Source organism: Sus scrofa, chromosome 6 (assembly GCF_000003025.6).
Source record: "Sus scrofa isolate TJ Tabasco breed Duroc chromosome 6, Sscrofa11.1, whole genome shotgun sequence".
NCBI lineage: Eukaryota > Metazoa > Chordata > Mammalia > Artiodactyla > Suidae > Sus > Sus scrofa.
Window position 1 is genome coordinate 107,986,159 of NC_010448.4, and position 17,481 is coordinate 108,003,639.

General features: G+C 37.8%; 1 protein-coding gene across 12 annotated transcripts in view; it reads left to right on the forward strand.

Moving 5' to 3' along the window:
• RBBP8 (RB binding protein 8, endonuclease) overlaps nucleotides 1-17,481 on the forward strand; it is a 96,147-nt gene that overhangs the window by 62,238 nt on the left and 16,428 nt on the right. For all 12 annotated transcript variants that reach the window (XM_021097738.1, XM_021097735.1, XM_021097736.1 and 9 more), the window contains 8 exons: nucleotides 1,869-1,973; nucleotides 4,964-5,049; nucleotides 7,276-7,388; nucleotides 8,472-9,357; nucleotides 9,440-9,566; nucleotides 11,573-11,661; nucleotides 12,550-12,667; nucleotides 15,991-16,134. In XM_021097738.1, coding sequence (XP_020953397.1) covers nucleotides 1,869-1,973; nucleotides 4,964-5,049; nucleotides 7,276-7,388; nucleotides 8,472-9,357; nucleotides 9,440-9,566; nucleotides 11,573-11,661; nucleotides 12,550-12,667; nucleotides 15,991-16,134 — 1,668 coding nt within the window. The remainder of the gene's footprint in view (nucleotides 1-1,868; nucleotides 1,974-4,963; nucleotides 5,050-7,275; nucleotides 7,389-8,471; nucleotides 9,358-9,439; nucleotides 9,567-11,572; nucleotides 11,662-12,549; nucleotides 12,668-15,990; nucleotides 16,135-17,481) is intronic.

Sequence of the window (17,481 nt, forward strand, 5' to 3'; positions counted from 1 at the left end):
GATCCCTGGCCTCGCTCAGTGGTTAGGGATCTGGCATTGCTGTGGGCTGTGGTGTAGGTCGCAGACGTAACTTGGATCCCATGTTGCTGTGGCTGTGGTGTAGGCCAGCAGCTATAGCTCCAGTTCCACCCCCAGCCTGGGAACTTCCATATGCCACGGGTGTGGCCCTAAAAAGCAAAAAAAATAAAAGTAAAAAAATAAATTAAAAATATTCATATATGTGTATATATGGGAAATAGAAGGAAAAAAGGTTATTTAACATTCAAGTTCTAGCTACTGTGTGCCAGTTATTATGCTGAGTGATTTGAATATATTACTACTGTATTTAATTTTCATGACAGGTTGTAAGGTAGCTGTTATCCCCTTCGTTTTATAAATGAGGAAAGATTTGCTTTTTAGAGGGATTAAATAACTCACTTAGGGTCGCCTGTCAAGTTAAAATTCAAATACAGATCTTCTTGGCTCTAAACTTCTATACTTATCAGGTCCTACCTATAGCTGCTCCCACTGGTAACTTTTACTGGCTATCTTTGTTATAATATGTAGCAGTTTGTTGGTCAGGCAAGAAATGGCTTTATAATATATCTTATTTGTGACTTATCAATGACTAATTTATAATTCCAGGCCAGTTTACCATTTCTGCTAAATGCTTTGAAACTGACTTTTCATGTAGTCTTAAAATTTATCCTGCAGCATGCTAATACTGCTTATTCCTTTTAATATTGACCTAAAAGTAAATGGTAAAGACTTACCATATTTAACCTAAACTGTTTATAACAAGGACAGTATTAGGGGGAAAGGGTATGCATAGTCCTAGAGATATTTTTATAATACAAATAAATTGTTGACAGTAGCTATACTTTTTTTTAAAAAAATGGTACATCTTAATTGTTGCTACTGGAAAATTGACAGTTTTCCCCCCATTTTATATTAAGCTTTCATCACCATCTAGTGGAAAACAAAAGAACTGTTAAAAATCTTACACATAATTAGGAGCTAAAGTAAAACGTAAAACATGGGTCTAGAATGAACATTTCTGGGCCTTTTAGTCTGTCAGACAGGACATAAATCAATACAGATAATCATCTGCATAATTTAGATCATGTTTAACTCCATCTGAAAGAATATCCAGGAAAGATCAAATCACAGCAATTTTCTTTATTAGGCAAGTCATCTTTTGTATCTCATACAAATGCTTTTGTTTTATTTCTTCATTATATGAGAATAACCTATTTCAGAACTTACTTTATCTATTTTAATCTTGTTCTGATTATTCTTACTTGGAATCTGAAATTTTGGTTTTAAAATATCAGATCACTTTTTAGCCATGCAACTTATTTTAAAACAAATTTAATGACCAGTTAATCCTTTTCTTTCTCTAACCACTCTTGCTTGTTTTGTTTTAAAATATATATATTGTTGTAATTATAATTAGTAAAAGTCTGTTTCCCTTTACTTTCTCCTTCTTTTGGTTTTCTTCCAGTTAAATCCTTAAACAGTGGAATGATTTCTGATAAAGCATGTTTCAGATATCTTTCCAGAAAATAACTCTAAAACAAAGATACATGATGCAGTATTCATCTCAGATGAACCTACTGATGTGCAACAATACACAAAGGAAAAATGTGTTAAAATATTACAACTCTAGAAGGCTTAGGTCAGAAGAAGCTTATCTGTTCTAGTCCTCTCTCTTCTGCTGTCCTAACTTTGTTTAGTTTCCTAGTGAAACTAAAGGAATAAACTTTTTATTAGAATATTGAAATTATGTCAATAAAATGCGCTTGTAGTGCATTTAGAGATAGTTTTGTATTGGCTTATTTTTCATCATGATTATTTATATATATAATCTCTCCTCTTTTTTCCCTTAGAATTGAGAAAAGTTCCGAAGTCTTCCACTCATCTACAACATAAGCCTAATGAAGGTGAAATTCTAGTGGCCGACACTTGTGATCAGAGCCAGGCTCCAATAGCTAGTAAGCAAGATGCTGAGATTACTGTATAAGTTTAAAATTTGAAGTTATTGGTGGGCAGGAGTGGCCAACCATCTGAATTAGACAATAGTTTAAAATATATTCCATATAATTTTGTTTGTATTATTTGTTCTTTAGCAGTCTTTTTTCTATTAGAAAGTAAAGTTATCCTGTTATTCATATAAATGTCCCTATCCATATAATACATATTGCTAATAATTTTCTTTTTTAAGGGCCACACCTATGACACATGGAGGTTCCCAGGCTAGGGGTCGAATTGGAGCTATAGCTGCAGGCCACAGCCACAGCAACATCAGATCCGAGTCACGTCTCTGACCTACACCACAGATCCTTAACCCACTGAGCAAGGCCAGGGATCAAACCCACAACCTCATGGTTCCTAGTCGGATTCATTTCTGCTGTGCCACAATGGGAACTCCTCTCTTTTTTTTTTTTTTTTTGTTTGTTTTTGTTTTTATTTTTGTCTTTTTAGGCCTACACCTACAGCATGTGGAGGTTCCCAGCCTAGGGGTCAAAATGGAGCTGCAGCTGATGGCCTACCCCACAGCCACAGCAACACCAGATCCAAGCCACATCTGTGACCTATACCACAACTCATGGCCATGCTGGATCCTTAACCCAGGGATCGAACCTGTGTCCTCTTGGATTCCAGTCAGATTTTGTTTCTGCTGAGCCACGATGGGAATTCCCTCTATCTTTTAAATATTACTGTCCCTGGGAATTCCTGTTGTGGCTCAGTGGGTTACGAACCCAACTAGTATGTGTCCATGAGGAAACAGATTCAATCCACGGCCTCACTAAGTGGGTTAAAGATCTGGCCTTGTTCTGAGCTGTGGTGTAGGTCGAAGATGTGCTTGGATCCAGTGTTGCTGTGACTGTGATGTAGCAGCCCAGTGGCTGCAGCTCTGATTCAGCCCCTAGCCTGGGAACTTCCATATGCCAAAAGTGTGGCCCTAAAAAGGGAGGAAAAAAATTACTGTCCCCAAATGTATGTATGATCCTTGGCCTATTCTCTCATTTTGTGAGAGGAATCTTCACTTATCATTAGTATTCTGCTACCATCTCTATGATAATAAGTCAAATCTGTCTCTTCCTAAGACTTTATTCCTGAATTCTAAACTGCCAGTGTATCTGCTTGCTGTTGAACATCTGTACCTGGATATCCTTCCACTTCAGCATGTCCAAAATTGAAACTTTTCTTGTCAATTATCTTCTCTACCCATCCTTTTATTTATAATCTTGGTGAATGATGTACCTATACCTCTTTGGGTTACCTAAATCAAAAAACTTTGAATTATCATCCTATGTTCCTGCTTCTTCAGCTCTCATATCTAAATAGACTCCAAGTCTTTTTTTTTTTTTTACTTTTTAGGGCTGCACCCTTGGCTTATGGAGGTTCCCAGGCCTAGGGGTCGAATTAGAGCCACAGCTGCTGGCCTGCACCAGAGCCATGGCAATGCAGGAGCTCACAGCAACGCTGGATCCTTAACCCACTAAGCAAGGCCAGGGATCAAACCCTCAGCCTCATTGTTCCTAGTCAGATTCGTTTCTGCTGCTCCACAACGGGAATTCCCAGACTCCAAGTCTTGATTGCACCCCTACAAGTCTGTCGTGCACATTCTTCTGCACCCCCATTGTACTAGTTTAGGCCAGCAGCATCTCTCAGGAGGCTCTCTTAGTGATCTAAATCAATCCCTTGGCCTGTTGGTGACTGCTTCTTTTTCTGTCAACCTATCTGAATTACCTTTTTAGCCCAAATATTGCATCTGTCCTCCATTAAAAGCACTTGGGTGTATCTTCATTGCCTACAGGATAAATTTTAAATTCTTTAGCATAATCTGATCCCTCAACAACCTGTCTGGGCTCATGTTCTACTACTGTTGTATCTTTTGCACTTTGATTTCTAGCAATTGAATCACATGTAGTTCCCTGAATTTACAGTCTTGTTTCACATGGACCCTTACATATACTTAGAATCCTTCTCTCTGCCCCCAGCCAGTTTAATTTGTTTTTCTCTCAAGGGTCAATTTAGGCATCATTTGGCCTTCCTTGTTTTCTCAAGGTAGATTATATAGTCCTTCCTCTGTGTTTATACCACCCCTTTTATGTACCTTTAATGTTTATCATGTTTTATTACAGTTTTCTTTTTACCTTCCTATTTCAACTGTAATAGCCCATGAGTTCCTTGAGGGAAAAAACCTTTTCTTTTTGTATAGTGCCTAGCACAATGCCTGGACATGGTACATGCTTCATAAATACTTGTTGATTTATTGAAACTCTGTATACAAAAAGTTTTATAAAATATTTGAATACGTGATTGTGTTAATGTGTTAGCGGAAAACTTGAAAATCTCTCATAAAGTGTGTTTTCATGAAAGGTTCTATATAAACATGGTTTGATATTTATTCATGCTATGTCTTATGTCACAAGAAATCCATTTAATTATCTTTTTTTTTTTTTTTTTTTTTTTTTTTTTTGCTTTTTTTTAGGGCCACACCTGCAGCATATGGAAGTTCCCAGGCTAGGGGTCAAATTGGAACTGCTGCTGCCGGCCTATGGCACAGCTCACTGCAATATCGGAACCTTAACCCACTGAGCAAGGCCAGGGGTAGAACCTGCGTCCTCATAGATACTAGTCAGATTCATAACACTCTGAGCCACAATGGGAATTCCATCTATCTATTTTTTATGATTTTTTTTCTAGTGGCAATAAGAAAAATAATCTACCTGTTGTATTCAGTTCATTTAGGAGAAATAGAAAACCTAGCTGGAAAAGTTTGGCAAGTATAGATGCTAGATAGCTACAACTTATTCCTATGTATAGTAGATATTTTGAACTTTTTACATAGAATTTTAAAAATTGTTCATCTCGTAAAGTGGGCCTTTGAACCTTTTTCTTTTCTTCTTTTTGTTTTTCATAATCCTCATTTCTACAGCTGTATAAATTGTTTGTTTGTTTGTTTTTAACTTAGAAACACATGGAACAAGCAGTTATCCTGGTGATAATTTAGCCACAGTTGTTGCTGAAACACTTGGACTTAGTGTTCAAGAAGAATCTGTAAGTAATTGTTTAGTTTGGTGATAATATGAATTTATTAGTGTCCTTTTAGGTCGGTTTTTAGAGAATTCAGCAAGAGAATTTATTTTATCAAAAGATTATGGGATAAAGGCCTAGAACTAGATTGATATGGCTAAAAAAAGGCCCATTTTTATTATCTACCCCAGGCAATCCCAGAAATCTAGAGTCTTTAGAATTCTTGAGATAGGGAATGTGGGTTGAGTCAGAATTTAGAGAAGTAACGATGACTTAGAGAATTAGGCCAACCCTCTCCCCTCTCCCCCACCCCGCCCCATTTCCTCCTACCCTGGAAGACTTAAACTTTTAGGTTGATTTCATAATCTATTGGATCTTTTCAACATCCTTTAAACTAGGGTTATATTTGAAAAATAGGCTGAATTCTTGGATCTACTGTAGATGCTTTGATTCTGTTCTTAAAAATGCCAATCCATTTAGGCCAGATTCTTAGGGATTGAGTCTGAAATTGACCCTATGATTTTCATTCCAATATTTAGTGCTTCCTTACATTGGGTACATTTACTTTTTTTCTTAATTGATCCCTAAAAAAATGAAAAAATTTGAACTTTAATAGTTTTCCTTTGCTTTAGTCGTCAGTAAATGTATATGTGTGCTTTGGAGCGGGGGGGCACAGCCAGGGCATACAGAAGCTCCTGGGCTGAAGGGTCGTCCTGTGCCACAGCAGTGACAATGCCAGGTTCTTGACCCACTGAGCCACCGGGGAATTTCTCTATGCACTCTTATAAACTTGTCTTGCTTTGAATTCCTAAAAATTGGTTTTTCACTGTATTTGGAAGGGGATGTTATGTTTTGTTTTGTTTTGCTTGTTTGTTTTTTGGTTTGGGGGTGTTGGTCCTTTCTAGTTTTAAATCCATTTATAAGTGATAGTGCGTAGTTTTTAACTTTAGAACTATAAATTTGTTTTAATGGTTTCTAATTCCCTCTAACCCATAAACCTGGCAAGTCAGTAGTTTAGACACCAGATATATTAAGGGAACTGACCTCTGAAGACCTGCTGCTCAAAGTGTGATTCGCACTTGAACAGCATCTGCATCCCTTAGAGTTTGAGATAAAAAATCTCAAACCCAATCCTCAGACCTACTGAAAGATAACTTATAATTTAACAAGATTCCCTAGTTGATTTGTGTGCACATGTGGGAAACACTCCTCTCTAAAGATCCTTTAAAATTCATCTCCTGGGAGTTCAGGAGGCTCAGCAGGTTAAGAACTCAACCAGTATCCATGAGCACTCAGGTTCAGTTCCTGGACTTACTCAGTTGGTTAAGGATCCGGTGTTGCCACAAGCTGCTGTGTAGGTTGCAGATGCGACTCGGATCTGGTGTTCCTGCAGCGTAGACTGGCAGCTGTAGCTCTGTTTGACCCCTAGCTTGGGAATATACTGCAGGTATGGCCCTAAAAAGATAGATAGATAGATAGATAAAATTCATCTCCTGTAAGTAAAAGTAATCTTCACTGTTCCCTTACTCTCATCTAAATAATGTTTTCTGAAATTGGCAACCACCAGTCTGCTTTCTGTCCTTAAAGATTGACCTATTCTGGATAATTCATAAAAGTGGAATCACATATATGGCTTTTGAGTCTGGCTTCTTTCATTTAGCTTTTTTTTTTTTTTTTTTTTTTTTGTCTTTTTGTCTTTTGTTGTTGTTGTTGTTGTTGCTATTTCTTGGGCCGCTCCCGCGGCATATGGAGGTTCCCAGGCTAGGGGTCGAATCGGAGCTGTAGCCACCGGCCTATGCCAGAACCACAGCAACGCGGGATCCGAGCCGCGTCTGCAACCTACACCACCACCTACAACCTACACCTACTCCCATTTAGCTTATTTTTGAGGTTCATCCACATCATAGCATGTGTCAGTATTTTATTCCTTTTTTTAAAATAAATAATCTGGAAGTTCCCTTCATGGCTCAGTAGTTAACGAACCTGACTAAGCTCCATGAGGATGCGGGTTTGATCCCTGGTCTCCGCTCAGTGGGTTTAGGATCCAGTGTTCACCATGAGCTGTGGTGTAGGTCACAGACACCATTTTGATCCCACATTGCTGTGAGCTGTGGTGTAGGCTAGTAGCTGTAGCTCTGATTCAACCCCTAGCCTGGAAACTTCCATATGCCTCATGTGCAATCCTAAAAAGCAAAAAATAAATAAATAATCATCCTCTGTATTTATATACTTTATATTTTAATATCAAAGGAATCTCGAGGCCCCAGGAGCCCTCTTGGTGATGAGCTCTACCACTGTCTGGAAGGAGATCACAAGAAACAACCTTTTGAGGAATCAAGAAGAAATAGTGAAGATAGTTTAAGGTAATTTGGGGCACTTTGGTAAAAACTTATGAACTATTGGTAAGATTCCACTGCAGTGAGTTCCAAATATTTAAACTATCTCCCTCAACTTGTGATTCTGGTTATATTAATTTTTATTTAAAAGAATATTTCCCCTAGTTTATTACCAGTTGAGGGCTTTTTGCATTATTGTAGCAAGATGGATATTATTTTTAGATTTTTTTCTTTATTTCTATCAAGCAGTACGTAAGAGGTCTCAGCCTTGTTACCCTGCCTCTTTAAAGTCCAGGCATCCCTTCTGTTGTCTTTTCAAAAACTGGATGTTGTATGAAATTCATCATAAGCTTGGATGAGCTTCCAGGGTGGGGCTACATCTTGTTTTTACTAATTTCAGAACATCCATTAACTAACAGTGCCTCTATTGAGGTGGCATTTTGCTTTTTAAGAGTTTTCAATATTAGATACATGAATCACATTTAATTTGTCATCAAAGTAGCTTATTAAAGTAGGTTTATTACCCCTCTTTTTTACAGTCAATAAAAATGCAGCTCCACAGAGGTTAAATATCTTTTTAAGGCCACAGAACTATTAAATACTAGAACCAGAGCTCTTTCTTACCCATTCCATGTTTTCAAACTTAACCCTAATGCTCTTCCTGCTGCCACAGCTGTCTCTGCTAGAGGCAGGCTGCGCCTTATGTTCACTTCTGTAGTATAGTAATTTTTTTTTCTTGGAGTTACTCATGATAAGATTTTATAACAACAGATGTATTTGAGTCCCCAGTAGGATTTATTAAAATATGATTTTCGTATATAGTAAATTTATTTAAGTAACTTAGGAAGACTATTTATAAATAGGTATATCATGGTATTGAGATAGGTTTGCTAAATAATTTTCCTCTGCTTTTTGTCAGCCAAATAAAGAGAAGCCAGCAATTATACTGTATCTTAAATTTTGGTTAATGGTCTGCCTCTTAAATATGTGGTTAAAACCTTAATATTAATAATTCTGTGTTAGCAGAAGTTTTCTCATTATGCTTGTCTTTTAATTTTTACCCTATTTCTTTAGTAGGAAAAAAGATTTACCACTCTTTTATTTTTTTAGATTTTCAGATTCAATTTCAAAGACTCCTCCTCAAGAAGAACTGACTATTCGGGTGTCATCTCCTGTATTTGGAGCTACCTCTAATATGAAAAGTAGTTTAGGTTTGAATACAAGTTTGTCCCCTTCTCTTTTAGAGAGTGGGAAGAAAAACCATCTGAAAACAGTGCCTTGCAGTAACACTTCTAATTCTAGATTGGAGAAACCTAGATCAAAATCTGAAGATAGTACCCTTTTCACACATCATAGTCTTGGGGCTGAAGCGAACAAGATCACTAACCAGTCATGTAACAAGCCAGTGCTTATAAATAAAAGTATAAGTGAACCCGTAGGTGAACAGAATGATATTGATCACATTAAAGATACTGTTACCGATAAAGATAAACATGTGGTACCCCTGAAATCATTAGGAGGCAGAACCAAAAGGAAGAAAATTGAGGAAGAAAATGAAGATGAAGTAAGCTGCCCCCAAGCCTCTTTTGATAAAGAAAATGCTTTCCCTTTTCCACTGGGTAATCAGTCTTACATGAATGGAGATTATGTGATGGATAAACCTCTGGATCTGTCTGATCGATTTTCGGCTATTCACCGTCAAGAGAAAAGCCAAGGAAGTGAGACCTCTAAAATCAGATTTAGGCAAGTGACTCTTTTTGAGTCTCTGAAGCCCGTTCCAAAAGGCTCTTCCTCAAGCCGTAAGGCCTTGAGCGGGGGCTGTGGGTTAGCCAAAGATTTCCCAGAGGAGCCCTATTTACAGGAGTCTCTTCTCCAATCCCTGAATAAATCTCCAGATAAAACACTGGTGCAAATAAAAGAAGAAAATCCAGTCTTTAAAATCCCTCTACGTCCACGTGAAAGTTTGGAGACAGAGGATCCTTTGGATGACGTGAAGGTTTGCGTTATATGTTCAAAGATTTTGATTAAAATGGTGGTTTGTGAATTCTCCTAGATGCTAATAATTCTTTCTGTTTTAGGGTGCTGGTTCTCATGAGCCAATAAAAATAAAAACCAGGTCAGTCCATGGAGCATGTGAACTTGCGTCAGTTCTTCAGTTAAATCCGTGTAGAATTTCTAAGACAAAGTCTCTACAGAACAACCAAGGTGTGTAAACTGTAACAGTCTATTTTAATGATGTTGGGTACTATAACATGCTATGTACGTTCTTTGGATAGATTGAATTTTTTCTTTGTCTTTCTTTTTTTGCTTTTTAGGGCCACATTAGCGGCATATGGAGGTTCCCAGACTAGGGGTCAAATCAGAGCTACAGCTGACAGGCCTACACCATGGCCACAGCACTGCCAGATCTGAGCTGCATATGCGATCTACACCACAGCTCATGGCAACACTGGATCCTTAACCTATTGAGCAAGGCCAGGGATTGAACCCACAACCTCATGGTTCCTAGTTAGATTCGTTTCTGTTGTGCCATGATGGGCATGATGGGAACTCATTTTTTTCAGAAAAAAACATCCCTGCATATTCCTGTGTTTATAGCACAATTTTTACTGATTTCATTTTGCATGTGATTTTCCTGCACTTCACTTTTTGAAAAAGTAAATTGATAACTTTAATATCTTTTTTTTTTTTTTTTTTTTTTTTGTCTTTTTGTTGTTGTTGTTGTTGCTATTTCTTGAGCCGCTCCCGCGGCATATGGAGGTTCCCAGGCTAGGGGTTGAATCGGAGCTGTAGCCACCGGCCTACGCCAGAGCCACAGCAACGCGGGATCCGAGCCACGTCTGCAACCTACACCACAGCTCACGGCAACGCCGGATCGTTAACCCACTGAGCAAGGGCAGGGACCAAACCCGCAACCTCATGGTTCCTAGTCGGATTCATTAACCACTGCGCCACGACGGGAACTCCTAATATCTATTTTTATAGGTGATTTAATAAATTTACTTATGTAGTTATTTCTTATCTTTACAAAAGCTTTAAAAAATTTAAACAATACAGATTTTTATAATATAAAAAGTAGAAATTGCATATTCCTGTGGTACGTGGGTTAAGGATCCAACTACAGCTGCTCAGGTTGCTACAGAGGCATGTGTTCGAACTGGTGCAGTAGGTAAAGGATCAGACATTGCTGCAGCTGTGGTATAGATTACACATGTGGCTCAGATTCAGTCCCTGGCCTGGAACTTCCATCTGCCACGAATGTGGCAAATAAATAAAAAGTGGAAATTTATCATCCAGACTTTGTTTCTCACCTCATAGATAGCCTGTCCTTTTCTTTGCATTTACAGGTATATATCTATAAACATTATAGATTGATGTGGGTTTTTAAATTTCCTGTTTAAAAACATTGTTTGCTCTAATATATATATGATTCTTTTCATAATTTTGCTGTGTTTAAAAAATTCTTTTTGGTTTTTTAGCCACTAAATGTTTTTGTACTTTATATGCAATGTTTTTTCCTGTATTCGTCATTGGAAACTTACTCCTTCATTCTAGGTTTATTTTCCTTTTTCCCTGAAGCACATTCTTTTAGCTATTCTTCCAGTGAGTATAAAAACATTTTTTCACTCTCATTCCTGACTTTTTATTTTTTTGGCTGCGCTTACAGCATGGAGAAGTTCCTAGGCTAGGGATTGAACCCACTTTCTCATGAACACTAGTCAGGTTCGTTACCACTGAGCCATGAAGGCAACTCCCTTATTTTTGAGTTTTAAGAGTTGTTTATACATCCTAGATACAAGTCCGTTAGCAGACATATTATTTGCAGAACTTTCCTGCCATTCTTTGGGTCCCATAATGTTTTTAAAATGATGAGGTTTTTATTTTTGTTTTGTTTTGTTTTTTTTTTTTGGTCTTTTTAGCGCTGCATCCTTGGCATATGGAGGTTCCCAGGCTAGGGATCCAATCGGAGCCTTAGCCAGCTGTCCTTCGCCACAGCAACAGCAACACAGGATCCAAGCTGCATCTGCGACCTACACCACAGCTCATGGCAATGCCGGATCCTTAACCCATTGAGCAAGGCCAGAGATCGAACCCGAATTTTCATGGTTGCTAGTCAGGTTCATTAACTGCTGAGCCACGACAGGAACTCCTAAAGTGATGAGAATTTTTAAAATCCATTTTTGATTGTGTGTTTTTTCTCCTTATCTAAGATGAATCCTTTGAAAATATCCAGTGGAGTATAGATCCAGGAGCAGACCTTTCTCAGTATAAAATGGATATTACCGTCATAGATACAAAGGTAAGTTAGAAAGTAGAAGCAATGCCCTCATGGTTATTCTAGTGCATTGTTAGTCCCCCTGCTCTCCTTACATACTCTGTGGCCTTGAGATAATCACACACCTCTTACAATCTTCTTTTATTTATTCCGAAAAATAAAAAATACTTATTCCTATTCCATCTTTATGGTATTTTTGAAAGAGTAATGATACTTTCTGACCTTAAAGATACTGGCTAAAAAAATATAGTTTTAAAATACTGCAAAATACTAGTTACATATTTTAAATGATTTTTAATCAAAATAATCTATCATATGCCTTGATTAACTTAAAATAATCTACCATTAAAAACAAATTTTCATTTTCCCAGTTGGCTATTTTTTTAAAATACTGTGTATTTTTTTAAAAATCAAAATGCGTAGCAGAAATAACTTTTTTGGCTTTTATTTAGGTTCTTCATAGTTTGAGAAGTTCTCTTTCACTTGGTAGCATATTAACAGTTGCTGGAGTATTATATATCCATCAAGGAATCAAATTTCACTTATGACCTTTTGTTATTACTATACATTGACGTTCATTTCTGTGAGGCAGGTTGGAGAAGAAGGGAGGCTCCAGGGATTTGGGTAGCACATAACTCTCTGTCCTTTGACAGTAGGTCCTTTTCCTTGGCTTGAGAGAAGGTGCTCATATATTGAAGTTAAAATGTTTTATAGGCAATTAAACCTAAATGTATCTGTATTCCTAAAGGGTAGAAGTAAATATAACTTAATGCTGCTGAAGTGTAGGTATATACTTAAAAATGGTTAAAATGGTAACATTTATGTTGTATATTTTAACCCCTCCCCCCAAAAAGTAAATATAAGACCATAAAAGGATGTTTAAATTTTTTGAATTTTTAAATATTCATTCAGGATGGCAGTCAGTCAAGATTAGCAGGAGGAGAGACATTGGATATGGACTGTACGTTGGTTAGTGAAACTATGCTTTTAAAAATGAAGAAGCAAGAGCAGAAGGGAGAAAAAAGTCCAAGTAAGATTTGATTTTTTTTTTAATTTTAATACAAATGTAAAGGGAAGTTTGTAGTGATACCATTTCCCTGATGAGCATAAATGACCTCTACCATAAACCTGTATTATTCCCCTGTTCTCATAATACTAGACTTTTCTTAGAAAAGCTTAGTTTCAGTATTTCAGGAAAAAAGTTTGGTAAAAATAATTTTTATTTCCAAAAGAATTCAAATGGTTTCCAGGAATCAGCAAACTACAGCCAGCTGCCAGTTTTGTAAGTAAAGTCTTGCTGGAACCCAGCCTTACTCCCTTGTTTATTTATTGCCTTATGACTGCTCATGTGACACAGCAGCAGAGTTGAGTAGTTTCTGCAGAGATCTTATAGCCCCACAGGCCTGAAATATTTACCTTTTGACCCTTTAAGAAAGTTTCCTGATCCCTGGTTTAGAAAATTTTTTATAAATGGTGTAAAAGAGAATCCTTAGAGTCCTGCTTCAGAAATATGATTTTCCAAAGCAGTTGGATAAGGAAAAAGGGGTGGTGGATTCCACTGAAAAGTATTAGTATAGACTTGCAAATTAGCAGTAAACTAGAATGATAGTGTATATGAGTGACTCTGCCATATTGTATGTCTATAGAAAAGGGGATATGACTAAACTAGGTATCTCCAGCCCTTTGTAGTGAGAAACCATTAATTCTTCACCTAAAGCCTTGATTTTTCTGAAAGATGTGGGAACAATGGATGGGTGTAGGTTGGCATCACCTTAGTTACATTTCTAACTACAGAAGCATATGACATGAGATAAACTAGACTAGGAATAGTTGGCATTTATCACCTTTTTGTGGTGAAGGGTTAGGACTGGCCACATGAGGATGGGGTGCGAAAAGCAGAGGCATCTTCCAATGATCATATGTTAGAAACTGAGGACATTCAGACTGTGTGCATTTCCTATCTTCTGCTGAATGTTCTCTAGTCTCTTGTCTACCTGCTTGGGACCCAGTACTCAAACAGCCAGTCTTGTCCTTGCTTCTTATGAAACACCTTATCTCTTGCTGCTGCAAATCTGCAGTAAGTGAGAGAAAAGTTAAATAGCCTTTGCCTTAATTGTTTGTTCTTTAGTAATGAATAATTATCCACATAATCAAGTAGCTGGTTGCCTACATTGACAGAATAGTAACTATTAAAAGAAAAAGCTTACAGTGATTTATCATCTTTTCATAGTGAATGACACTTCTTAAGAAAGACTCTTAAGATTTTGCTCTTGGTACCAGCTCCTGATGTTTTGCTCAGCTTTGCAGAAAAGGGAAAAACTAAAGTATGACAATTTTGGCTTCAAATTTATCTAGTTGATCTAAGAAGATAGTTTTCCAAATATACTTGAAACAAGAATCAAATGGAGGTCAAATGAGAACTTAAACTAATGAGTGAAAATAATTTTGCCCAAATAAGTCATCATGGGTACTGCTGCTGCCTAGGAAGTCACTCCAGTAATTCAGAGGATTAGAAGGACAACCATTCTCTTTTATAGTTTATGTGCCTCAGAAATTCAGGAAAAGCTGCTGGGTGGTTCTATCTCGCAGGCTCATGAGTTGTAGGCAGGTGGTGGCTGCAGCTGGAACAGCAGAGGGCTAAACAGATGGGAGAGACAGGCATCTCTCTCCTCATCCAGTTTAGGGCTTCTCCTTATGGCCTTTCTACAAGGGCTAGTTTGAGCTTCCATGTCACAGGAAGACTAGGTTCCCAGGGTGAGCATCTCCAACAAGCAAGGTGGAAGTGCATGGCATGTTCATGATTTGGACTCAGAACTTGCATAGTCACAAAGACCTGACCAGGTTCAAACGAGGACATAGCCAAAACCACTCAATGGTAGGAATGCCAAGACCACATTTTAAGAATAGTAAATGGGATAGGAGACATTTCAACAATGTTGAGAGAGAAAAAAAAAATCTGCACATTTTAAGGTATCTTTTTCATACTTAGAATTGGTTGAAGATGAAACATACCAAAAAAACTCCCAGTTACTGTAATATTTCAGTTCAAAGAATTTTTTTTTTTTATCTCTACCTCTGTGTTAGACTTACTAGGTCCTATGTTAGAAAGATCAATAAGAGAGTTCCCCTTGTGGTAATGAGCCCAGCTAGTGTCCATGAAGACACAGGTTCAATCCCTGGCCCCACTCTGTGGGTTGAGGATCCAGCGTTGCCATGAGCTGCAGTGTAGGTCACAGACATGGCTCAGATCTGGCTTTGCTGTGGCTGTGGTATAGGCCAATAGCTGCAGCTCCAATTCAGCCCCTAGCCTGGGAACTTCCTTATGCTGTTATACCATGTGTACAGCCCTAAAAAAAAGGAAAGATCACTAAGAATGTAGTCTCTATCTGCAGGCCTTTTACAGTCAGATGTCAGACCAACAAAACAATAAATCAGTAAATTATTGTAAGTTACAGAATATACATATACAGAATGCTCTGGGAATGCCTAGCACGCTGCCTGGCACATAGAAGTTATTTTTACTTAAAATTTGACCCTTAGAATGAAAAATAAATGTTTAATCTTCAGAAATTATAGAGACACAATTCTGTATCAGGAACTGGAGATAATAGTAAACAGAACAGAAGTACTTACCTCATGGAACAAACAAATACAGTACACTAGGTGATGGTAAATTCTAGAGAAATATAAAATGGGGTGAAGTGCCAGATTCTGTATCTGGGGAGGTGGTAGTTATATAGATTAGTTTTATCAGGCTTCAGTTTTGTCATATTTGTTAGCTGAATCTATTTCTGTTTTTAGTGAACTGGTGTTTTTAAAAATGTGATTATATAATGGAAATATAGTTAGTACTCTGAAGATGAACTTAGCACTTTGCATGTCAAATATGGAATAGAATTCATTATTTTTTAACACTAAAACACCGAGTGTTAATGATAATGCAAGAAAATACTTTTTGCTACCATACTAGAAACATAAGCAGGTAAGCGAAACTCTAGAAATTTTGATGTCAGTTACTTACACACAGTTTATCTTTCACCATTTATTACACTGTATTTTCTGTTCTTCACAGTTCCTTTTGGTAGTATGAATTACATGTGAGCTGGTAGAGAGAAAAAGATTTTTTAATGCTTAAAATGACTAACAAAAACTAGCATTCTCTTCACATGATAAAGGACATTTGAAGGCATAACATAAAGCATTGGTAAATGTGCAGTAACTACCCAGACTGGGCATTTATTCTTGCCTCATACACACCTGAGTTATTTTGTGATCGTCCTACAAATTTCATATTGGTCTACATTGAAAGCAAAAGGCCTGCCCCTTGGCCTAAGCCAGTGCTCTCTTACATAGATGACGAAAGAAAAATGAATGATAGCTTGGAAGATATGTTTGATCGGACTACACATGAAGAGTATGAATCCTGTTTGGCAGATAGCTTCCCTCAAGTAGCAGAAGAAGAGAAGGAATTATCAGCTACTACAAAGAAACCAAACAGTAAGGCAATTTTCTTACTAATTATGTTTTTCTGTTACACTGAGTTTAGTAAATTAAGTCATCATGGTAATTAACAGAGGCATGATGAGGTATCTTAACAATTAAAGTTTCATGTTTCTTGAATAAGTTTTTTTAAAGATAATTTCAAATTAATGGAAGAGTTAAAACAATGGTTCAGAAGGTTCCCCTGTACCTTTCACTCAGTATATAAAAGTTTTGAGGAATTTCTGTCGTGGTGCAATGGAAACAAATCTGACTAGGAACCATGAGGTTGTGGGTTTGATCCCTGGGCTCGCTCAGGGGGTTAAGGATCTGGCATTGCCGTGAGCTGTGGTGTAGGTCGCAGATGTGGCTCGGATCTGATGTTGCTGTGGCTGTATTGTAGGCCAGCGGCTATAGTTCCAACTGGACCCCTAACCTGGGAACCTCCATGTGCCGCAAGTACGGCCCCAAAAAGCAAAAGAAAAGTTTAGGAAAAAAAATCTGTTAAATAATAAATCGATTCTTGTAATTGAAGAAAGTTTTACAGAAAGTTCAGCCCCGTTTTCTGTTTGAATACTTTACTTTCCCAGACAAAGTACTCTTCTTCAGATCTGTTTCATTAGAAGCAGTAATTTATAATGCAGGGTTGCAGTCAAAAGAAGAGAACTTTTGTAGTTCCCATCGTGGCACAGTGGAAACGAATCTGACTCGGAACCATGAGGTTGCGGGTTCGATCCCTGGCCTCGCTCAGTGGGTCAAGGATCTGACATTGCCATGAGCTGTGGTGTAGGTTACAGACTCAGCTCGGATCTGGCATTGCTGTGGCTCTGGCATAGGCTAGTGGCTACAGCTCTGATTAGACCCCTAGCCCGGGAACCGCCATATGCCACAGGTGCAGCCCTAAAAGGATAAAAGGACCCCCCCCCCAAAAAAAGAGTACTTTAAGCGAAACTCTTAGGTAGATAACCTGAATTGAAAATTAGTTAAAATTCTTACTAAATATCTCATTTTCTTACTGTGAATAAAATGGTCAAAATTCTTTTGTTTTGTTGTTGTTCTTGTTTTGCTTTGTAGGGCTGCACCCAAGACGTATGGAAGTTCCCAGACTAGGGGTCAAATCATAGCTGTAACTGCCAGCCTATACCACAGCCATGGCAATGTCAGATCCGAGCCACATCTGTGACCTACACCACAGCTCACACCAATGCCGGATCCTTAACCCACTGAACAAGGCCAGGGATCAAACCACATCCTTGTGGATACTGGTCAGGCTCCTTGCTGCTGACTCACAACAGGAACTCTCAGAATTCTTAATCTAGTGCAAAGATTGTCTTATAATGGCCTAAATGAGTACATCTTCTGCTA